Source organism: Orbicella franksi, chromosome 3 (genome assembly GCF_964199315.1).
Source record: "Orbicella franksi chromosome 3, jaOrbFran1.1, whole genome shotgun sequence".
Lineage (NCBI taxonomy): Eukaryota > Metazoa > Cnidaria > Anthozoa > Scleractinia > Merulinidae > Orbicella > Orbicella franksi.
Genome location: NC_138147.1, coordinates 11,102,501 through 11,127,459, shown reverse-complemented (window position 1 = coordinate 11,127,459; position 24,959 = coordinate 11,102,501). Strand labels below are relative to the sequence as shown.

The 24,959-nt window shown below is 40.2% G+C and overlaps 5 protein-coding genes across 6 annotated transcripts in view; 2 read left to right on the top strand and 3 right to left on the bottom strand.

Annotated features, from left to right (window-relative positions):
• The window catches only part of LOC145481233 (uncharacterized), a 31,996-nt gene extending 8,489 nt beyond the window's left edge, over window positions 1-23,507 (bottom strand). Inside the window, exon 1 of one of the 2 annotated variants that reach the window (XM_081459683.1) lies at window positions 23,249-23,507. In XM_081459683.1, coding sequence (XP_081315809.1) covers window positions 23,249-23,331 — 83 coding nt within the window. In that variant the 5' untranslated portion in view covers window positions 23,332-23,507. Of the gene's footprint in view, window positions 1-4,346; window positions 5,055-23,248 lie in introns of those variants that run through there. The other variant, XM_081459682.1, reaches the window with a different exon arrangement.
• LOC145480400 (uncharacterized) lies at window positions 13,987-15,789 on the bottom strand. Its single transcript, XM_081458682.1, has one exon. The coding sequence runs from the start codon at window positions 15,778-15,780 to the stop codon at window positions 13,987-13,989; it is 1,794 nt and encodes a 597-aa protein (XP_081314808.1). The 5' UTR covers window positions 15,781-15,789.
• LOC145480399 (uncharacterized) lies at window positions 15,865-19,515 on the bottom strand. The gene is made up of 2 exons (XM_081458681.1): window positions 19,347-19,515; window positions 15,865-19,239 (listed from the first exon to the last, which is right to left on the bottom strand). Exon 2 carries the CDS (start codon window positions 19,090-19,092, stop codon window positions 15,865-15,867), a length of 3,228 nt encoding a protein of 1,075 aa, XP_081314807.1. The 5' UTR covers window positions 19,093-19,239; window positions 19,347-19,515.
• LOC145481248 (uncharacterized) lies at window positions 23,343-24,512 on the top strand. Its single transcript, XM_081459700.1, has 2 exons — window positions 23,343-23,525; window positions 23,929-24,512. Exons 1-2 carry the CDS (start codon window positions 23,343-23,345, stop codon window positions 24,436-24,438), a joined length of 693 nt encoding a protein of 230 aa, XP_081315826.1. The 3' UTR covers window positions 24,439-24,512.
• A 281-nt stretch (window positions 24,513-24,793) lies between these two features.
• The window catches only part of LOC145481247 (uncharacterized), a 2,667-nt gene continuing 2,501 nt past the window's right edge, over window positions 24,794-24,959 (top strand). Inside the window, exon 1 of the mRNA XM_081459698.1 lies at window positions 24,794-24,959. This exon is cut by the window's right edge and continues 529 nt beyond it. The gene's annotated coding sequence lies outside the window, so the exon portion shown is untranslated.

Here is a 24,959-nt window from a genome sequence, read left to right as displayed (position 1 = left end):
AACAGATAGTTTGCTTGATACATATGCTCAACGACACAAATATGAGGCAGATTTAAAATGTAAGTTGACAGATATGAACTTTCTTGACTTTGCAACAAAGTACAAAGTTGTAAGTTGCAAATTAGTGAATCAGCCTAAAAACTTAATTCCAAGGGTTTTTCCTACATATTCTTCAAGCGTAAAAAGCCCTAATTTTGGGTTGTACTGTAAATATCAATTATTGAGATTTAAACCATGGAAAACAAAACCAGAAGATGCATGGGGAAGTAAAGAGGAAAACGATAATTTATTCATTAGTGAATGGAAAACATTCTTGCAGTCAGAGTATGCCCAAAACCATGTACCCGATTGGCATGACAAACTTGAAGATTTACAGGATTATTCTGATTGTGATTTACAAAATGAACAGTCTTCTGAATCAGAGCAACGTGAAGAATGGATGATCTTAGCAGACTTTTCGCACTCAAATAATTCAACTGATCCTGAAGCTTCCTCACTACATAGTAACAATTCTACCTATTGGCAGGCAACCTCTTATCCATATACTTCACAACAAATAGCTGAAATGCCATCCTGGATAAATTCTAAAAAGCAAACATATATTTATCAACCTTTAAGCAACCCTGATGACACCATAAACATCAATACTTTCAGCAACATGCAAGCACTTGCATACAATTTAGTTAAACAACACTTCGAAAGTCCTCGCCAAGAACCACCCTTACTTTTAATAATAAATGGATTTGCAGGAACTGGCAAAAGTTACCTTATTAGTGCTTTGAAATCTCTACTACAACAATCTTGCACTGTTACTGCCACTACTGGAAAAGCATCATTCAATATTAATGGCAAGACCATTCATTCAGTATTAAATTTACCTGTTGGTCCAAGAGGTAACAAGGATCTTAAAGGGCAGTCTCTTATAAGGTTGCAAGACCGATTGCATCATATTAAATATATATTGATTGACGAGTATTCTATGCTTGACCAGACATTGCTTGGTTGGATTGACAAACGATATAGGCAAGCAACTGGACAACAGGATGAAATTTGTGGAGGAAAATCTATTATTTTGGTAGGTGATCCAGCACAGCTACCACCTGTTGCAGACAGATTCATTAAATTTAATCTCTTTCATATCTTTTCTTTCCTTTTTTATTTTTTCAGTGCTGCCACATTTACAGTTCCATGGCAGCAAAGCGAGAAGGTTTGTATTCTGATTGTTGTTTTGCCACTTTACAAAAAAAAATTAATTTTCTGTTTGTAATCTTTCAATTCCACTTACTTATGCTTGTTTGTATATTTGTTTTTGCAGACACTCCTCCGGGTTTTGTGCACTCGGTGTCACCCATGAAAAAGGCAAAGACTGGTAGAGATTACTACACATTCACCTTCCAAACGTCACCGAATAAGTTTACTAAAGCTATTGGCTTTGACCAGAAATCACACCAGCAAGCCATCCACTTTGAGAAAACAAAATCACCTTCAAAAATATTGAGTGCCAGGGATGATGATGGCCAAATCTTCATTAACCAGTATGCCTCACTCATAAAAGCTAATTCGAGTGACATTAAATTTGATCCCTGCAAAGAGCCACCTTCTGCAGGCAGTGCATCATTATCCAACCTTCCCGAGACATCTGCCACAGATATAACTTTACAACAGCTCAATAAGCTTAGCAGAAACCAAAATGTAAACGTCAAAGCCACGTTGACCATGGGTTCTTTGGACCCAAAAGAACTTTCCAAAAGGAATGGTTCCAAAGGAAGAGTAAAGGAAGACTGTGTGCTAGAAGACAAAACTGGCCATGCAATTATCCATCTTTGGGATGATACCATTACAGCATTGACCAGTGGACAGAGCTATGAAATCAAGAACCTCAGTGTTAAAAACTTTAATGGCAAGACACATCTGGGAACGATAGCAACCACATTCACGCCTATTGACGCAGTAATGCACGAGCTAAAAGGAGAGGAGTTGTTATCTAACATTAAGAAGAAAATAACAGTTAATGAATTTAAATTCACTGACAAAGTGAACACTTTCATGCTTTGCCAAATTGCTAACTGCAAAAAGAAAATGCCGTATGCCGTGGATTGTAAAGTGATCACTTGTGCTGCATGTGGCACCTGCCAAAAAGTGAAAGCGGCGGAAAGGGGGATGTCAGCTCGGCTCTGTGCTGAAATTGACGGGAAAGATGTCTGGCTGACTGCCTTTACAGATGTCATGAACATTCTTATCAAAAAAGTCAATCTCTCTTCAGACAACACCACAGATGAACTCAAAGCAGGACTCCTTGAATTGGAAAATGTAAACATCGTCATTGACACTACATCCAACTTCATCTTAGAAGTTTTGGATTAGATCTGTTTTGCTACATGTCAATATCTCTTGCAGTTTAATTGAGAGTGAAACTTGTGTTCATGTTTTTTTAGAACATTCACCTGTAAAATACTTGACAATTTTTTTAGAATGTTTTGCACCTGTAGTTCTTAAAACTTATGGTTGCAGTGACACTAAACAGACATTGTAGAGTATTCAAGTTATCAAAAGAATCATTTTTTCACATGTTCAAGGTGTCTTAAGAGTGACATTTTTCACATGTTCAACTTATATTGACAGAAACCTGTTTTTGCATGTTCATGTTATCTTAGTGAGAAATTTTCCATATAAATTACGTTATTTAAATCTTAACACAAACATTTCTCACTTGTTCAAGTTCGATTAAGAGAGACATTTTTTTACATATTCAAGTTATCTTAAGGACATTTTTCACATTTCATGTTATCTAAGAAAGACATTTTTCACATATCAAAGTCAAAGTTAAAGTAACACTTAAAATTTTCCAATTTTATTAGTGACATTTTCACCTGTTAGTTAAAATGCTTGAAAAGTGTATTAATTTATACTCTTGAGTTACATGTACCAGGTTATCTTTGTTATGTTCATTTCTACAACTTGGTACTTTTCAATAAATCTTGTTGTCTTCGCACAAACAATTATTAGACTTATTCCTCATTCACCAGAAACACAAATATATAGGAAATAATACATGGGCACAAGTAGATATGGAATTTCTCTCTGAGTGTTCAACTTGATATCGCACAAGTGAGCGTAGCAAACGAGTGACATATAGATTTCAACAAGAGAAATAACATTTCCTATCTCCAAGCAACCATGTATTATTTTCTTCATTTTATAAACCTACCAATTACGAGGATTTTTCACGGTTTTCCGAAAGTTTCCGACCATTTTCCGAAGATTTCCGAAGATTTATAAATATCGCCCAAATGTCATACGGTATTTCCAAACTTTCCCGAGCATTAGCGAAGATTGCCGAGGAAGATCCGGGTATGTTTCCACTTAAGATCAATAACCTTTGGCTCATTACTATTGAAACATGACAAACTTGACAACATATCATTGGTGATATCAAACACGCGTAAAAAAATTATCGTAATTTTCGACGCGTTGCGATACTGTTTTCCTCGGTGATCAAACTCCTAATAAACAACCGCAGCTTATTGGCTCGTTAACATTGAAACAAGGCAAACTTGACAACATATGATTGGTGATATCAAATACGCGTAAAAAAATACCCTACTTTTGGACACATCACGATACTGTTTCCATACGTCGTCAGACACCTAATAAACAACCGTCGTTTATATAATAAATCTCAAATAGCACACTTATGCCACCTTATAGCAAACTTCCCAAAACCTTCAACTTCACTTCATTCTCCAATGTAAAAAAAACTTCCTCCCCAGTACCTTCCCTTAACTGCATCAAGGCCCGCACTTTCTAACCTGTGGTTACCACTAGTTGATAAATTTATTGACTACACCAGCCGGATAATAAATCTTTTATTGGATATTTTGGTGTGTAGTATCGCTTTATATTTTTACTCGTTTATATTTTGACTCTTCCTACGAGCTCGTCAAAATACGACACAACTCGTAAAAATATACAGCGATACTACACACCAAAACATCTAATAAGATATATTAATTGAGAAATATAGATCTTGTGACGTATATTTCAATCAGTAACGTTTAGGTTCCAACATGTTGGTCTAATGCGACCACTGCCAAAATTTGGAACTTGCGAAATTTTTGCCAATTTTTTTCGTCGCCAAAAATTGGAAATATTTGAATTCGCTCTGGTGCGACCCGGCCACAATATCGACACCCAAATATATGCATAAAATCCACGTCAGGTTTTAGCAATCAGAAAGACTTGGTTTGTTTTTCGCTAGATTTAGTCACAAAGAGATAGCATCAAGGAGAAAAAAAACATTAAACGTAAAATAAAGAACTGTTGTCTGGAATTAAATATACGAGTACCTCCAATCCGCCGGCGTTTTTGTATCGCCGACAACTACAACCTTCCAACCCTCAATACCGGCTAACTTCTTCACATCTGCTGTTGGCGCATTTACTGTCGTGAGAACAATCCATTTGTCGTGCATTTCTTTTGCTGGAGGCGCTGGTTTTCGGGGTATTTTTTCCCAGTTGAATTCTGTTCTTTGTAGTTGTAATAGTTTTGCGTTTGTCAAGGGCTTCTCGTCATCAGCGATCGCGTGCTGGTCGTTTATAATTTCCTCCCGAGTATTGCTGTGCTCATGTTTTTGCAGGTGATAGACCCAAATAATCAGTATTAACTGAAAAAGTACAACGATCAAAATCCACGTTTTCGACATGCCGTGATCCAGACGCTGCGAAAATGAATAAACGATTCTGATACGGAACTATCGGCCGCAGCCAAGAGAAAATGCTGCAGCCTAATGACCGTGCCAACCTCGGGCCTAATCTAGTTTTATTTTGTTTTCCTTGGTTCGGCCCCGAACCTCTCTCGGCACGGCGAGTAAAACAAGCTGAGAGTAAACTTTGAAACAAGATGGATGTTTCTGTCCTTCATTGACTACTAGTCGATGTTGTTTTTCTCGTGGCATAAACAATATCTCACGAGTGAGCGCATCGAACTCGTGAGATATAGTTCTTGCCACTCGAACATAAAATTCATAGCTTCTCGCTGCTTCTCGCCACCGTGTAATATCCTCTATATATATGTCGAGTTTCCATATTTATGTCCAAATTACAATATATATATATAGCTTCCATCCACTAATTGCATTTTAGAAGCAGTAGAAATTTGTTTGAAGAGCAATCACTCGGTTTTTAAGGAAAACTTTTTCCTACAAATTCATGGCACAGCCATGGGCCCAAAGAACGCCTGTAGTTACGCGGATCTTGCCATGGGGGAAATAGATTATCAAGCTAAATTTTCTGGCCCCATAAAGCCGACTTTATGGTGGCGATACCGTGACGATGTTTTTGATCTCTGGCAACAAGGCCTTCCTGCACTGCATGAGTTTACTGACTTTATAAATTCCCTATATCCTACCATTAAATTTGAATTAGTTTTTTCTGAACGCGAGCTTCACGTGCTAGATTTAACTTTACATCTCATCGGGGGTTTCATCCAGACAGACGTTTATTCAAAGCCAACTGATAGCCACTTGTATCTTCCACCATCAAGTGCTCACCCCAAACACGTATTCAAGGCTATCCCTTATGGCATAGCAACTAGGTTACAGAGAAACTGCTCTGAACAAGCATTTCTTGCCGAGAGAACAACTGAATACAAGGGTTATCTAGTCAATCAGGGTTATCTCACAAAACTAGTGGAAGATCAATTTTCTAAAGCCTTAACTACATCTAGAACTGACTTACTTAGAACTCGTGCCAAAGCTGAGAAGAAATTGTTTCCATTTGTAACAACATTTAATCCAAATTTACCTGATGTTGGTCGCATCATCAGAAAACATCTAGGTATTTTGGAATCCAACCCCAAATTAAAAGAATTTTTTCCGCCAAATTCCATCATAGCCTCTTTTCGAAGATCTAAAAACCTTAAGGAGTTGTTAGCGCCATCTCGTTATGGCTCTAACACTAAGGTTGAAGAGGTTGTTGAGGTTAAGGGTTGCTTTAAATGCAAAAGAACAAGATGTGATCTCTGTCGCAACTACTTTGTTGAATCAAATTCTTTCCAAAGTTTTCAAACAGGCAAGAGCTATAAGATACGATTGAAACTTTCCTGTGATTCAAAAAATATCATTTATTTGGCTTCGTGTAAGAAATGTAACTTACAATACATTGGCTCTACAACAACAGATTTTAGAGTTAGATTTCGCAACCACAAGTCTGCTATGCTGACCAAGAAAAAGACTTGTGAGGTAGCGGTGCATTTCAACAGAACACCGCACGACTTAAACGACTTTTCTTTCCAGTGTATTGATCAAGTGCAGATAAATGCAAACAATACAAGTAACATCGAAAAGCTTTTAATCACTAAAGAGGCATATTGGAGTGCACAGTTGTTCTCTCTGGCACCTTTTGGCTTGAACAAACGTCAGGAATTCCACTCGAAAAAAAGAATAAACTACAATTAGCGCAAAAATAACTTGCAAATTTGGCGGTTATCTTAGTTCAGGTGTTCAAAGGCCCTGACCTTGGATCTTGTTAGCTTTGTTAGCGCTAGGCTTTCTCAGGGGCCCCCATCGGGGAATTTATTACATTATTGTTGTTTAAGGGCCCTGTTTAGGGCGCCTGTTGTGCCTTGCCGTGGCATAGTTTCAAGGGCTTTGTTTGGGGATTTTGGGACCGCCTTTTTTGAACATTGAATATTTTACACGCGGGTCCCTTCACACTTTCGGCTGACTCGACGAATCGCGTTATTTTTTTGATATTAATCTTATTTGTATTATATTCGATTATTTATTCTTATTTGGTTTGTGTCTTTTGAGTTTTGTACCGCATTGTCATAGTATCTCGCTTAGTAATCACCGATTGTTTATCATTGGTTAATTTTTTCGTTTTCATGTGTTACCACGCCCTGTTATGTAATCATCTTTGTAATATGATGTCATTTTTTATACTGTAAACTTATTTAAGGTTATTGTAATTTATTATTCACTTGCACTGCAACTGATGAAGGTCTTTGACCGAAACGTTTATTTTTATTAAATTTTTAAACTTTTTTTTTAGATTTCTTAGATTTTTTACTGTATATATATATATTTTTTTTCGCTCGAAGTTGTCCGTCCTCGTTTTCCACAATTGCCTACAAATTTCATTACTCGAGGTTTGGACTACGAATCCTTTTGGATCCTTCTGGCGCGTGGCATCCCTGTTGGCTCGAAGCATCTTAACTTTTTATATATATATATGTCTGGATTTATGAAAACGGTGTTAAAGACTGAATCAGGTGTTTTTTGATTTTTTTTTTTTTTTTTCATTTCTTTGTTTTTGTTTTCTGCTTTCGCTATGACAGCAGCTTGTAAATCTTACCTAGCATGAAATGTAGGAACTCCTTGCCGCATGTTTCATTTATTTAGGTATTTTTTTCATTATTCATCGACCCTTCCCCCCCCCCTTTTTCAATTTGCGTTAAGTTTAGCCCAGGCTACACTCGTCTGAATTCAGTTCGCGCGGTGACTCTGACAAGGAGCGACCGATTAGCGTTCTGTATTTGCTGTCTAAAGGAAGTCTGCCCGAGGACATCATTAAGTCCAATGAAGGCCCAAGTCTAACGATTTGCTAGTAAGCGTCGTCCATTATCGTACCTGAGGCGGGCCTGAGGACATGTGTAAACTGTACGGGTCACATTTAGTCCCGTAACAGAAGGCCGTTTGCCCTGTGGCGATAATGTTGTGCTTGCTTTAGACAGCAAAAATCTTTCGCCACATCAATTTAGGGCTTAGACGTGCAATGGACTAGACATTTCTAGCTGCTGTTGGCGTCATTTGCTTTGAACTTTGATGTAGCTAAAGACTTCGAAAAAAAATCTGTTGAAATCTGGATGTGCCATTCCGCGCTCGACAAAATTGAAGTACATCCGGGACATTGCTATTTGCGAGCAAAACATGGCCACGAGGAGAGAGAAGAACATGAGTTCAAGCGCTGATCGTGAGTAGAATTTCCTTGTTTTATCAATTTTAGGCGTTCTCGGCTTAGCTAAGTATCAGAACTGTCTGTGATTCGCTAGCGCGGAAGAAATTTATTTGCGTGGCTTCCGGGCGATAATTGACGTAACGACAACATGTTGAGTGTTCGCTTACTGCTAACTATGGCCTAGTTTGTCTGAAGTTCAATCGATTCTCGATGTAGGAAGCTCTTGTTCAGTCCATTTAGGACGATGCAGGCCTTTAGAAAGCGATAGATTAGCTCTCCGCCGCGGTTTTGATATCTGTACGTTCGTGTTGATTTAGACTCCAATTTCATGTTAAAAGCACTCTTAATTAAGGTTACCGTATACCTTCAGGGGTGTCTCGCGTCCAAGCGATGTGGCGCGTCCGGTTTAAGCTGTAGATACCTAAGCCCCTATATCAAATTAAAGCTTATAGAACTGGCTATCAAACCATACTAAAAATTTTGAAATAAAATGAATTGCCAATTTTTTCACGGCCACTAAACACAAGCGTCCTACTCACCTTTTGGAAGCTACAAGTCAAAGCAAATTTTGTTTTTCGCCAATTTATATTTTTCCTCGGTTTCAGGACAAAAAGCGCTAAAAAAGCGTGTCTGCGTTTTTCCATATTCAATTGTAGTAAAAAGTTACAGAACATTTTCGAAAATGTGAAGTGATCGTATAAAAATCGCTCTCGGAGAAAAAATATTTCGAAATAAACAATTCGCAGACACGTTTTTGTTTTTTATATGTTAATCTAGCTATTGTCCAAATTTGAGGGCAAACAAACAGATTCCGTTTGAGTTGTAACTCTTTAAAGTGTCTGCTTCAAGTGAAAAAATTTATCCGAGAAAACAGCGCTAAGAAAAATATCTTGCTTCGCAAACAAACTCCGCCCACAAACGCCTTCAACTGGGTTCTCAGATCACTGAGCCAATCAGCGCTTGGAAAATTTACTACCATTAACTCGCGGTGAAATTTACGCGTGAATCTGCAAAAAAAACCTTGCGTTTCGCAATGCGCTCAAGGCGGACAGATAATTTTTCTGCAGCTGGGTTTTTCTTGAAGCTGGTTTGGCAAAATGGGGGGAAAAGGATACGAACGCTAGAGTAGCTGGGCGACGAGAACAAACAAAAGAAAGCGCGGCAGAGCAAATGTGCATGGATAATATTCCAATGGATCTCAATGAGTTGGACGATTCATCGGTATCGAACTCAACAAAAGAGTCACTGTAAACATCGCTGTTATCGCTGTCGAGTTCCCAAATTTTACACAACCTTTCTCTTCTCTTGACTCGATCTTTTTGTCCGCTTGATACGTCCGTAGCTTCATCCGCGAGGCCAACTTTCGCTTCTTCACTCATTGATGTATTTTCATTCATTCTTCACTTTTTCGAACTGGTAAACGGAGTTTTCCGTGGTCCATGTTTACTTATAACTTAACAGAATTACATCTAATACGAAAAATGCTTGGATTAACAATGCTGATTAACTGAGTAGCCAGCCAATTCGTGGTATCCATATCGGTAATACTCCCGCGAAAGTAGTCTCGGTTGACTGCATACACCTCATAGGGCTGTCAATCAAGAGGGAACTTTTACTTCCGGCCATAACGTAAAACATCCATTTCTCCGCCAATATTAGGTTTTTTCCAATTTTGTTTTCAGAAATTAGAGATTACTCTTCGACCATTAGTTTGAACCAAAAATCCAAATTTGAAGAAAATTGCCGATCTGAAGGTATACTGTAACCTTAAATTGTACAATTCATGATTCAACGAAAAGACGGTGAATTTAGTCTTCCTGGCTTCAAAAGGCATACAGGAGAGTTATTTGCTGTTATTTGAGCTACGATAAGCCTCGTGGAAAGCTAGCTCTAGGACAGAATTGTAACAAGTTAGATTATCAGTGACAAGTCAAATTCTATGGCTATGTTTTTGCGAATCCGGTCAGATATTGAAATGAAATGTCACGTAACGGCTACTTTTTGGCTGAAATATAGAGGTAAATAACCGATTCCACTGCTTACCATGCTCTTGTTAGCGTGACTGGCTAATTTAACCCACAGTAAAGACATAGTGAGGTCATTTAGGTGAAATCGCAGAGGTTAAGCCTGTCTAAATTAGTGCCGCGGCGAACCAAATGATCAATTTAAGCTCTAATTTAGTTTTGTTTGGCTCGTTCGACTCATTTTGCAGCGACTTTAAAGGCTTGTATAGGCATGGTATGGACTCTATTAAGAGTACACGAGGTAGATAGCACTCTCGGTGCGACATGGCCATATTTATGTACATTTTCTAACCGTTTTTTCAAAAACATGCCCGCTATTTTGGTGCAAAGTCTTTAACACGGTTTTCATAAATTCAGACATATATATATATATATATATATATATATATATATATATATATATATATATATATATATATCCAAAATGTCAACAGATATATTTCCAAATGCTGTGTCGATGTCCGTTTTATATATAGCTTCACACGCTTCTTCACATATTTGTAATATATCTCAAACAAAAGTGAAGAATGATCATCGCAGTAAATTTTCCAATTTAAGCAATTGGAAAGAAGAAGCCTCAAAAGATCAGCGCTTCAACGGGATTCGAACCTGTGACCTCCGCGATACCGGAGCGATGCTCTACCGACTGAGCTAAGCGAGGAGGATATGGAAAATATGCCACCGAGTCCTGGATGTGGTTTCGTACTACGGAAGCCCCAAAGGGACATCCACTTCTTAAAAATGGTATTTTTTTTTTGTAAATGGGAGTCTGCTTTTCGAAAATGGGAGTTTGTTTTTCGAAAATGGGAGTTAGTTTTACGAAAATGGGAGTTTGGTTTTCGAAAATGGGAGTTTGGTTTTCGAAAATGGGAGTTTGTTTTTCGAAAATGGGAGTTTGCTTTTCGAAAATGGGAGTTTGCTTTTCGAAAACGGGAGTTTGTATTTCGAAAATGGGAGTTTGTTTTTCGAAAACGGGAGTTTGTATTTCGAAAATGGGAGCCTTGTTTTACGAAAATGGGAGTTCGTTTTTCGAAAATGGGAGTTTGTTTTACGAAAATGGGAGTTTGGTTTACGAAAATGTGAGTTTGTTTTTTCGAAAATGGGAGTGATGATAAAAATGATTGACAGGCCAAACACGACTCCTATTGGTCAAGATAGAGCTAGCCAATGGCGTAATGTACTTTTCGATCCTGATTTGTTTGCGCGTAAACAGCTACATTTGAATCATGTGGTGCCAGAACGACCAAAGGAGGAGTAGACATATACATCGAGCTTGAGAAACATAAGCTCGATCAGATAGCTGCAAAAAACATTAAAATGTCTCAAGATAAACGTATAGCTTTCTTGAAGTAAAGCTACGGCGTCTCCGAAGAAAAACGTACGAGGGCAAATATGATATCCGTGATAACAATCTCTACTGACTACTGTACTTGCAAACAGTTTTAATCGCAGCCGGGCCAGGCGTCACAATATAGATTGCAAGTAAGCAACATGTTCACGGTAAATTTCGTATTTTGGTCCTTAAAAGCAAATACTTGGAGATTTAAAAACATAGCTTGCAATAGAAATGAGCCAAAAAAAATGTATAAACACATGGCAAATTACAGAGGTGTCAAACTCGACGAAGTGACATGCAGATAACAGCGGAAATCATGCAGACCTATGACCTATAAAAATTTGCCATAGCACGATCTAACGGCTCAACTCTACTTAAAATTCCTCCTTATAACACAACATGAAGTGCCCTTCATATACACGAGGGAGGCGACCAAAACAAATCCGGGTCGAGTGACCGAACAGAGAACGGCAAATGTACAAATATCACGAACCGTAGAAGTCGTGAAGGCTAGTCAACCCTATTTTACACTGAAATGCCGTCAAAGACACACAAAACAACGAGGTCGAGCTTCAAACAAATAAGGATTGAAAACGTTATATTACGCCATTGGCTAGCTCTATCTTGACCAATAGGAGTCGTGTTTGGCCTGTCAATCATTTTCATCATCAAAAAAACCCTCCCATTTTCGAGAAAACAAACTCCCATTTTCGAAAAACAAACTCCCATTTTCGAAAAACAAACTCGTATTTTCGCAAAACAAACTCTCATTATCGAAAAACAAACTCTCATTTTCGAAAAACAAACTCGTATTTTCGAAAAACAAACTCCCATTTTCGCAAAACAAACTCCCATTTTCGCAAAACAAACTCCCATTTTCGTAAAACAAACTCCCATTTTTAAAAAAAACTAACTCTCATTTTTGTAAAACAAACTCTCATTTCCGAAAAACAAACTCCCATTTTTAAAAAAAACTAACTCTCATTTTTGTAAAACAAACTCTCATTTCCGAAAAACAAACTCCCATTTTCGAAAAAACAAACTCCCATTTTCGAAAAAACAAACTCCCATTTTCGTAAAACAAACTCGCATTTTCGTAAAACAAACTCGCATTTTCGAAAAACAAACTCCCATTTTCGAAAAAACAAATTCTTAATCTCGAAAAACGAACTCCCATGTTTCATAAGTAGATGTCCCTTTGGGGCTTCCGTAGGTTTCGTATGAATTTTACACGTGGTGTATTTTCCAGTAAAACACTTGTGGCTATATAATAAACATACATATATTGTGGTAAGTACTACATGTAAATGTTCATGAATTGTCTCACATCAATTACAGACAAAATGGCAGCTCAGTGGATTCCAAAATGTATTGATTCTTTTTCCGATTCTCTGATGCCTCTGGTGAGAGTCATACAAGAAGCAAAATCCAGAAAGTTACTTGTTTGCTGACCAAGTAGACATCGCAGAATTCTGGTGTCACAGACTTGACGAATATGAGCGAACTCTGAGGTTGGTGTTAGCTAGAGTGGAGGAATTAAGCCCTGATCGAGTATAAACTTTTGTTCGACTGGAGATTTGGAGATCCTACTAGATACAATGGGGAATTTTCGAGGAGCGCTTGATGGTCGAAGCCTTCATGGAGACTGACAGGTAAGAAACTCCTCCAAGTCTCTCCACTGTAGACCGTATACAGAGAGAGGAACTTGGGAATCTATCATAAGTCAGTTGATCCAATTACTACAACTTTGCAAAATGCTAGGTGTGAAAAGTGGAAGCTTCAATGTGCCCTATCCAAATACTTTAGGGTAAGAACATAAAAAAATTGCCAGTTAATTAATCCTAGTAGAGCTATACCTTAGATTTCAATTTCCAGGTTTTACATTCTATTTGGTGATCACTGGATTCTGGAGAATGCTAATAGTGGCATCCTGGCTTTGAAGTCCAGATTACAGCATCTGGTTCCGTAAAAAACCAAGCAGACAATCTAATTGGGCTACGCCAATCGTATAATTTATTCCAGGATTCAAGATTATTCGATCTAAAGAGGTAATACAAAATTCCATTGAGAAACCAAACAGACGATCGGAATATAAACGCAAACCTAAGTTACATTGTTTTAAGCCTGAGTTACAGTACTAAACTTACTTCTTTGACGATGTCCAATCAGATTGTTTTGCGGTTTGTCCAGGTCAGGCAACAGATAAACAGATTTGAAAACAGCAGAAAACGGGTCAGCGAAACAGGTCAGCAACGAAGGCGTTCACAGTGAAAATATCTGCGACAGAAAACTAACTTATCCAAGCTCAAAGGTCAATTGACCGTATCGGTTACGCGGCTAAATGTCAATCAAAAGGTATTTAGGAAATCAAACGTCAATCAAATGCTAATTGTTCATATATTAACGGAACATTCTCCGCCCCGATAAGGGCGTAGTCCTTATCTTATCAGCTGTTCGTTCAGTCGTCACCTTCTACAGGGTGAATGACTGCAATCTTTGTAACTGGACGGCTGTACTCTCCTGTGGCTGTTCTGACTTTAACATTACGAACTCTTCCATCTGGTCCAGGATAAACTTCGATTATTCGGCCCACTGCCCACTTGCCTCTTACTGCATTTTGCTCAGCCACTGTTACTATGTCATTAACTTGTACGTTTCGCTTCTCCACGTGCTACTTCTTTCTCGGTACTAGGACAGGAAATACGTCCCTAGTCCAACGCTTCCAGAACGAGTCGACAATTTTTTGCACGAACTCCACTCGTCTGCGTGGGTTTCTTGTGTCTTTGAACGGACCTTGTGGTACTTCTGGTGTTGCTCTTCCAAGGAGCATGTCGTTCGGACACAGGTAGGCTCCGTCATCTGGATCAGTGGGAATGCGACCGATGGGGCGTTGATTCACTAAGTTTGCAACTTCTAAAAGACAGGTGTACAGCTCAAAAGGCGTTAGAAGCTGCTCGCCAATTGCTATCTTAAGTGATTTTTTACAGCTCTTTACAAGGGCTTCTGCACATCCATTTTGGTGTGGCGCAGCTGGTGTAGTGAAGATCCACTGAATTTTCTTTTCCCCGCAGAACTCACGTAATTGATTGGCATCTAGACCTTCCACCATCTCTCTCAGTTCGTTAGCAGCACCAACCATCTGTGAACCGTTATCGCTTAGCATTACTGCCGGGTAGCCTCTGATTGAAAAGAATCTTCTTAGGACGTGCATAAACTCCATTGTAGTTAGGTCAACTGCTAATTCCAGATGGACAGCTCTTGTGTTTAAACAGGTAAAGATGACGCCATAGTGCTTAGCCGTCTTGTTTCTCCCGATTCTTACGCTGTAAGGACCAAAGTAATCGCAGGCGGTATAGTGGAACGGAGGCGTGTTTGGTGCTAAGCGGAGAACAGGGAGGTCTGCCATAAGTTGCGTTTCAGCCTTGTGTGCCAATTCACGGCAGAATGCACACTTGAATTTCACAGATTTGCTTAACTTGTTCGCCTTCAAGATCCAAAACTTTCTCCTGGTCTTGCCTGTCGTAGCTGCCACCCCGGTGTGTCCGTGCTGATGGGCGTGTCTTGTTACCAGCAAAGAGATCCAGTGGTCACTTGGAAGAAGGGCGGGGTGTCTTGTCTCATATGACAAGATAGCTTCGTCCACTCTTCCTCCAACTCTTATTACTCCGTTTTCATCTTTGAACGGGCTGAGAGATTTGAAATCACCTCTTTCTAGGCGGCTGTGCAAGGTTGACTGTGCTTGCTTTATCCAGTAAATCTCTGCTTGCTGAAGCTCTTCAGGGGCCAGCGGTCCTTCTTTTCCGTCTTGATCGTATTTTCTCAGTCGTATTTTCACCGCTAGTCTGCGTATACGTGCCGTCACGCGGATTAGTTTTCTCCAGCTGGAGAACTTGGACGGATCGATTGCATCTTTAGCTTTCTGCGTTGCAGCTGCGGTCAGTATCCGTGCTTGTCGACGTTCCATGTCTTCATCTGAGCCTGGCGAAGCGATCTTAATCGGCCACCGACTTTCTGGTAAGTACAAGAACTCCGGGCCATTCATCCATCTGCCCTGCAGTTCATCAACAGAGATCCCTCGTGACAGGTCGTCAGCTACATTATCCTCACTGGGGATGTGCTTCCACTGGCTTGGATCTGAGTTACTCTGAATTTCTCCCACTCTGGAGGATACGAACGGTTTGAAGCTGCGAGACAGACTTTGAATCCAGGCCAAGGTGATAGTGCTGTCGGTGAAGAACTTAACATCTTGAAACTGTACCCTAGTTTCCTCCTGAATGGTTTTGGCTAGGCGGGTTGCGAGAACGGCTGCCTGTAGCTCCAAGCGCGGGATCGTGAGCTGTTTCAGCGGTGCTACTCGGGACTTCGCTGCGATGAACTTGACTGAGTAAGTGTCATCCTTTCTTTGGCGTAGGTAGGCGCATGCTCCGAATGCGTCTTGCGATGCGTCAGCGAAAACACACAGCATTGGCGGATCCACGGCTTTATCTGCAGTTAAACATCTTTCGAAGGACACATTGTCCAACTCTTTCATTTCTTTGAACAAAGAGATTCACTGATCCTGAACTGCGACTGGTACCTCATCGTCCCAGTCTAATCCCAACTGCCACAGTTTTTGCAGCCCTATCTTCGCCCTGATTATGAATGCTGCAGCGAATCCAATCGGATCGTAAATTCGAGCCACCTGGCTTAAGATCATTGTCTTCGTCATCTTCAAAGGCACAGGGTTTGGTCTGTCGTCTAGCTTTAGCAACTCTGTCCTCACTCGGAAGTAGAACTCGTCTGTTCGAAAGTTCCACAGGGTTCCCAGGACTTTCTCCTCGTTTCCTTGAAATAGATTCATCTCCTTCTCTGTGTCACTGTTTTCTTTCTCTTCAAGCATCTCGTTGGAACTCCATCCTTTAACTTTGAATCCTCCAGTCTTCAAGACCTTGTCAATATCTGTCGTTAATTTTCGGGCTTCATGTACTGTGTCTACAGAATCGCAGATGTCATCCATGTACACGTTGTTTGTGAGGACTTCAGCTACTTCTGGGTAGTCTACCTTGTTCTCTTGAGCTGTTTTCCTCAGGGCTATTTGCGCCATAGCGGGTGCAGGCTTGTCCCCAAATGTGAGAACAGTTTTGGGGTAGATGTCAGGATCTCTGTCCGTTTCCATGTTTCTCCATAGAAAGCGATGCACATGTTGATCCCTCTCGGGAATTAGGATCCTATGATACATCTTGGAGATGTCTCCCATAACTGCGACTTTCTTCTCTCTGAATCGTAAGACAACTCCAAATATGCCGTTTAAAAGATCGGGACCTTTCTTCCAGTAATCATTCAGAGTATGTCCTTGAAATACAGAAGATGAATTGAAAACAATTCGAACTGGAGTGCTCTTCTTGTCTGGCCTCAGCACGGCGTGATGAGGAATGTAGTGAACAGGTCCTTGATACGCGTTTTGTTCTTCCTTGGACAGCTTTCGCGCAAACTTCATGCTTTCCATTTCTTCCATCTGTTTGCAGTAGGCTTCGACTTGTTCAGGATTTCTTTTCAGGCGTCGTTCTGTTGACTCTAGGCGTTTCATTGCCAAATCTTTGTTGTCTGGGAGCAGGGTGGGGTCCTTTCTCCAGGGGTATGGAATCATCCATTGACTTCCAACTTTGATACATGTTTCCTCTATGAGCTTAGCTTCTTCTCTTTCTGTTTCAGACAGTTTGTCTGCATCGCAGACACAGGGTTTCACGGCCACACCCATAGTCTCTGTTGTCCAGAAGTCAGTTAAGTCTATTGGTGAGGCGTACTTGACGTGTAATATGCTGGTTATGTCACAGATCTGCTCTGGTTTTCCTCCAAAAACTACCCATCCAAGTGGCGACTTGCGAGCTAGTAGATGGTCCACTTGTCTCGTTTCACCAGCATGCATATGTGCGTGATCAATACCGATTAGCAGGTCCACATGTCCCTTGCCGCGGCGAAATCTCGTGTTAGGCAGGCCAAGAAGCTCCGGTAAGTGCGAAGTTTTCACTGTTGGGATTTCATCACTGATGCTCTGAATGCCGATTACTTTAACGGTAAAACGCTTGCCGGTGTCTATGCAGGTTAGCTGAATTTTGTATTCTTTGGTTTTCATTGACTCTTCCTCCCCGCCAACTTTAGTAATTGTTATGGAAACATCCTTTCCCTTCAAGCCGAGAGTTTCTGCGGTATCCTGACGAATAAGGCTTACTTGAGCGCCAGAGTCAAGAAGAACATTTCCACATTTAAATAGGCCGTTAGCGCTGCCGATGTTTGCGGAGAGTACAGGGAGAATAGCTTCTTTCGTATTGACTGATGTAGCGACGCTAATCTTGACAGTATTGCTCTTATGAAGCAGCTGATGGTGATGTTGTGGACACCGCATTCCATTCTCCAGCTTTGCGCACTGTTGTTTACGCCTGCAGTTATCTACAGTGTGTCCCCTTCCGGCCCTCTTCAAACAGCTGAAGCACAGGTGATTTGCCTTTGCAGTTGCGATACGGTCATCAATGCTGAGAGCTGTAAACTTCGGGCATTGATCGGGCCAGTGGGATGAAGTTTTGCACAGCCAACATTTGTGCCAGACAGGTTTGCCGTCATTAGATGTGTCGTGATTCACGTGGCGTCTTCCAGATGAGCCCACTCTGATAGGAGCTGTGGCACGCATTCGTGACTTCATTTCCACGTTCATCCAGTTCATCAACGCTTCCAGGGTAGCAGGCTTCTTTTCTCTCTCCAGATCTCTCGCCCAGACCTTTCTGTCGTCAGAGCACATCTTTTGTTCGATAATGGAAAGCATATGGCTGTTGTCCATATCACTAGGGAGACCAACTTCTTTCAGGGTATTATAACATCTCTTGACTAGATGTACCAGGTCGCAAAATCGCGCATCTTCCCCTTCCTGCAAGGCTTTAAATTGGACAATATCCTGGGTCACAGTGTCTGACACAAATCTCGGGTCGCCATAGATCGAGTCCAGATATTCCCAGGCGGCGTCATAATCACTTCCGATACCTTTGATCAGTTCTAGCGGCTTATCTCTCAGGCATGTACGCAGGAGCGTTATTGCATCTCTCTTTGTGTATTTTGCTTCTATTGCGTGTTTGAAGTCAGAGCGGAAAATTGCATAATCTCTTACATTCCCAGCGAAAACAGGTAGTTTTGGTTTTTCGAGCTTAAACGTGCACGCGCCAGCTTGACCTTTATCACTAGTGGTTTCTTTGTTTATTGCGGGATTTTGCTTGTCATCGGCCTTTTGAACACTGTTAATTTCTTTATCTGAAGTGCCTTCAACTTTTCCGGCGTTAATTTCTGGGGGTGTTTGGCTAATTGGTTGAATATTTGTCATTCCAGGGGTGTGGCTAGGTGTTGGAGGCTGCATATTTGGAATTCCTTCATTACCCGGTACTTCATCGGTTAAAGCGCTCTCCTTTCCTTTACTTAAATCACCATTCTCAGCTAAATCTTTCGAACCATACTGCTCAACACTTTCAATGAACATTTTCGCGTCTACTTCTAGCCTCATGAAAATTTCTTGGCATTCAGAGAGCCATTTTTCTTCAGTTTCATACGCTTCATCATCTTCGATGTGCTTGGCATAATCCTCATGCTTAGCCACTAAGTTCTCATACGCTCCCTGAAGCTTAATTATGGCTTGTCTTACCTCATTCGGAGGCCTTTTGTACTCAACTGCATGTACCAACGCTTTTCCAACTCGTGTAAAGTTCGATTTGGCAGTACGTCGGTCGGTCTTGGCTTGTTTTACCGCCGCTTCATCCATGACCGAGTGCGTTTCTGTGGATCAGCGCAGGGGTTTTCTTCATCCAGCCAAGAAATCGAATGAAATGGTTCCGTAAAAAACCAAGCAGACAATCTAATTGGGCTACGCCAATCGTATAATTTATTCCAGGATTCAAGATTATTCGATCTAAAGAGGTAATACAAAATTCCATTGAGAAACCAAACAGACGATCGGAATATAAACGCAAACCTAAGTTACATTGTTTTAAGCCTGAGTTACAGTACTAAACTTACTTCTTTGACGATGTCCAATCAGATTGTTTTGCGGTTTGTCCAGGTCAGGCAACAGATAAACAGATTTGAAAACAGCAGAAAACGGGTCAGCGAAACAGGTCAGCAACGAAGGCGTTCACAGTGAAAATATCTGCGACAGAAAACTAACTTATCCAAGCTCAAAGGTCAATTGACCGTATTGGTTACGCGGCTAAATGTCAATCAAAAGGTATTTAGGAAATCAAACGTCAATCAAATGCTAATTGTTCATATATTAACGTAACAGCATCAACAACCTTGTTTGGAGCGGTGACTCGTATGTTGTTACATACATATGTTCAGTGATATCAGCAACATGCATATGGAAATCTATGCCCCATTTCAACTCATTCAAACCACTCCATTATGGTAAATTAAAACCTATCAAAGACATGGATTCAATTCCTGGGGCTTCCTTCAGCATGTATTATTAAATATATGTTTACGCTCTGCTTACCACACGTGTAGTATTTCGTGAAGTTGTAGTGATTGGATCGACTCTTATGATAGATTCACGAGTTCTTCTCTCTGATTCGGTCTACAGTGGAGAGACTTAGAGGAGGATCATACCTGTCAATCTCAAAGTCTCCATGAAGGCTTTGAGCATCAAGAGCTTCTTGAAGATTCCCCATTGTATCTAGTAGGATCTCCAAATCTCCAGTTGCACAAAAGTTATTCAATCGGGGTTTAATTCCTCCACATCAGTTAATAACAACCTCAAAGTTTGCTCATAGACATATTCATCAAGTCTGTGACACCAGAATTCTGAACTGTCGACTTAGTTGGCAAAAAAGTAGCTTTCTAGATCCTCCTCCTTATATGACTCTCACCAGGAGAATCGAGAAAAGAATCAACACATTTTGTAAACCACTGGCCTGCCGATTTTCGAAACTTTAAGGTGGGTCTGAACCCTACCTACAAATTTTTTTTTAACTTTGCCAAAAGTTGGGTCTTATCGTGCTTACCAAAAGTTGATAATATAAAAAAATTTCACCGTGCCGTTTTTGAATTATAAGCCCCTAAAGCTGTAATTAAGGGCACGTTTAGGAGGTCATACTGTTGCTATGGTAACCTATTGCGTCACAAAAATGATAACAATGTGTTCACCAATGATTGTACAGCTTTTTGATTCCATGATTGTAGCATCAAGTGATAATGAGTGGTTATAAACCACCCATCAAAATCTAAGGCCTAGTTCAGACGTCGTGCTTCTGTCGTGCCGAACTAAATTGCAATTTGGTTCGACTGTAGCACGGCAGGAAATCAACTCTGATTCAGACGTCGTGCCAGAGTCGAATCAAATCCAGGGTTTACTGAAGCCTCGTAACAATTCTCCTCCTAACTCCCCGAGGGAACAAAATCTCGCCAAAACACATTGACATAATTTATGGATTTAGTTTGGCGCGACAGAAGCACGACGTTTGAATTGCTGCCGTGCCAGAGTCGTGTAGCACGGCAGAGCTTGTCGAACTTAATTGCTTGCCGAACTTAATTCAAAAGTTTGATTCAGACGCCGTGCTTCTGCCATGCTTTTGTCGAACTTAATTCCTGAATTTAGTTCGGCACGGCAGAAGCACGATGTCTGAACTGGGCCTAAGTGTTGGAAACTGTTTTGAGCCACCTTATTTAAGGTGGCCGAACACAGTTTTCAAGAGCCTATGCTTAATTCACCATTACTTTTAAGCTATTTATGCTTTGGCGCTCGTTTTTTGCAAGAGTCAAGGTTAACCACAGAAAAGTTTATTCTCACATTTTGGCTAAGGGGTGTGCTGTTGCCATGGCAACGAGGCTGGTTAAAAACAAGGCTTAAAAAATGGTTTTTGTTTATTTAAAAAAAATCCAGTCGTTAGATTTTTTTCATCTTTTGCCCACTACGAATTGACATTAAATCCCTTCTGTCAACAATGTTCTAATCAAATTTTGACATAGGCGATTTTCGTAATTCGCCGTAAATCATTTTCACCGCATGTTCTGTATTATTAAAAATTCCCTATGTCAAAATTCAGATTTTTTGCGATAGATCATTCACGTGGTTTCTGAACTATTTTTTTACCAAATTTCTTGAAATTCTATTGACTGGATCGTCAGAAATCCGCAAGTCTCTGCAAAAGCAATCGGTCTCAGTTTTTCGAGCAACTGCGCATGCGCTGCATTTAACTGGGTTCTTTCGGTAACAAAGAGAAAGCTGAGAATTGCTGGTTTCTTTGCGTCGTTACCTTTTCTAACATATCTTTGTAATAAAAGACTAAAGCAATCAATACACTGCGTTCAATAATGGAGAAAAAATAGCACAGATAGTGCGGGTGTTGAGTAAATAAAATGATCGCTCTTTGCAATCCTTGTGCGCGCGCTCAACTGCATCAGCAAAAGCGCGCGCGAAAACTGTGTTCGGCCACCTTAAACATACGGTTCATTAGCTTAGGCAACATCAACACCCAAATATAGGCATAAAATCCACGTCAGGTTTTAGCAGTCAAAAAGACTTGGTTTGTTTTTCGCTAGATTTAGGGACCGTTCATTTTTTATGAGGGAGGGGGGGCTGGTGGGATTTGGGAAGCACCATTTAAAAATCACATGACCCCCCCTCAGCTTACCAATTTTTTCACGTGGCCCCCCCTTATAGCGGTCATTTTTTGGGATGACCCCCCCCCCAAAAAAAAAAAATTTGAACAAACAATATTTAGATTTCAACTTTTTTAATATTTCTCTATTATCCCCCTACTTCACGTTTCGTGCTCACTGTGAAGATAATATTTACAATCCCTGTACTACAGAGAGCTGTTGTTTGAAAAACAAATCAAAAGAAAGAGAAATCAATTTCGGATCTCCTCGTTATGGCTCGCCCTGAGCGTGTGGCATTTGGCCTCTCATTGGCATCTCCCTCATCTGAATTGATGAATGCCCACAGTTTTAATGTAAAACAGATCAAATGTATAGAAGCTAAGTTGAGGAAGGTCACGCAAGACATGGAAGCACTAGAAAATAAGAGCAATTATAACAGCGTATTCAAGGGCACACTCAAACAGCACATCAACAAAAGGAGAAGGAAAAAAGAAAGCCGCAGAAAGTCAAATGAAAGAAAGAGGAAGCGGACTGAAAACAACGTCCAACGAGTTTATGGAATCTGTGTTGGAAACCCGCTAGGAAATGATCTTACACAATGCCTTGTGTACCCTCTTAGAACGGCCGTCCCGGAAGAGTGTATTAAAGTTGAGGATGTTGCCACGTCGTTATTTAGAAGAGATGGGCCATACATCACACAGCTCTTGGAAGGGAATTATTTCACCAATGCTGCAAGAAGCAGAATCACCACCAACCTTGAGCAGGAAGTCAGAGATTATGTTTACACCTTCATGTACCCTGAAGAGTACACTCTGACGGAAAGCATTGCTGCTTCTTGCAGCATCGGTGAAAGAGACTCCCATAGCAGCACAAGCGGCGACGAAGAACTCGACGACAGCGAAGATGAAGATGAGTGCCAGTGAAAGTTGCATTCAAAAATAACAGTGTTAAATACTTCTTTTCAGTAGCTACAAATGCTTTTTGTCGCCCAAGGTTTTTTTAAAGCAGAAGGAAAGTTTGTAATAAATTTGTATCCTGCCTTCTATGTTTATTCTATAGCAATTTTTTTGATATTCAAACATTATGCCATTTTAAAGTTTTACTAAAATATTTCACGTGACCCCTCCTTTTTCCCTTATTTTTTTGGGATGGCCCCCCCTCGAAAACCATTTTTTTTCGCATGCCCCCCCCCCCAAATCCCACCAGCCCCCCCTACCTGATAAAAAATGAACGGTCCCTTAGTCACAAAAAGATAGCATCGAGGAGAAGAAACATTAAACGTAAACTAAAGAACTGTTGTCAGGAATTAAATATACGAGTACCTCCAATCTGCCGGCGTTTTGTTTTCGCAGTCTTCGCAAGCTAAAGAAGAAAAAGCCCTTAGAGGAAAATTTCGCCGCTGCATCGGAAGAGATTATGCGAAATTATGGAAAAGATATTAAACCCACGGACTTTGTGCCTTCGTTTGCTAGCACACCTACGAAATCGGCGCATACATCCATCGTTGGACCTACCACTTGTACTTCTTCAGCTCCACGCACGTTTTTGCAACCTCAGCCAACACCTCAACACAAAAAAGACACTGAACCTGGTGTCACGGTAGGCTGTTCGTTTTTTATTATTTTCTTATTATTCCTCTTAAGAAATTTTATTTCGCTCTATGAAAAACTTGCTTATGTTGTGTCACTTTTCATGCTCTAACTCTTAAATTGGAATTGAAAATTGAAATCGAAACATTAAGATCATATTAATTTGAGTTGCGTTTAATCTTATGTATCTTTAAATAAAACACAGGAAAAATGCGAGTGACAGTAGTGATATATTGCGATTCGTCAACTATATTAGTTTAATACTAAGTTCAATTCATTAGCTCATTAACTTCATAGTTTGACAACTTAATATCTGTGGCACAGTTGTTCAGCTTTAATATATGAATTGTGAAGACACTTTAATTTTCTTGAAATAAGATATAAACTTACGAAGGTCTTCACTCTTTTATAAGATTGAAGTTGTATGGCCAAGTGAAACAAGAAGAAGAAAGTTGTCTGAGGACATGGCACACATAGGCAAAGCAATGCTACGAGGGACTTATCAGCAGATGGCCCATAAAATGTGGCAACATAAGATTCTTAGGATGGAACTTGTGAAGTACCTCCTCCGTGCAATTGCAGCAGAATGCTCAGAGCTTTGTTCTACCAAAACGGCCTCCATGTTAAGAAGGTGTAGCAGTGATGATATGTTAAAATTCCACCCAGAGGCCCTTTGTGAAGAGTGGATGGAAAAAGCCCCTCTGTTCTATTCCATTCTTATGTCTTCCGCCTTGTCAGGGAGGAGAAAAGATGTGAAAACTGTGACCTGGCTTCCAAGTGTTGCTTTGGCTGGCTCAGTTCTTTTGAGGGAAAGATCAAGGGGCATGAATGCTATGCAGTTGTTGGTGACTACAATCATTAAATCAAGTGGCAGTCAGGTAGATACTTGCATGTTTTTTTTCCCCTTTTTTGTTATTGTGTAGGCTCTGTTAGGATAACCCTACATGCACCACTCACATGCTTGTTGGATTTTGTGATAACTCATTAATTTATTGTTCTTCAGTATATCCATTATATAAGCATGTAGCCTGCCAGAGCAAGCACTCTGTATTTCTGAGAGCTCGCTCACAGGCAAGTAAACACAATGGGCCTGCATGATTTGCAGATGAACAAATGCAGACAATTCTTGACTGTATCTTGAATAATCCATTAATATCACTTCTAGGCTAGTGAAAAAATAATGAACACTTATGACTGGTCCCAAGGGAAACAATTTGTTTTGTTTAAAAAAAATCAGCATGTTTTAGAGGCAGAGAAATTGCCTTATCTCTTTGTTTTGTCTTTTAGGCATTAATGTCCTGCTTGAATGCCATGAGGCTAACAGTGTCCAGCACTCACTTTTTAAAGAAAATGGATGAGTTTGCAGAAACATTTGACACCATATTGGATAAAGGAAAGCAACAAGGTTCTGAAATGCTGAAAAAGACTCTCAATGCAAGACAAC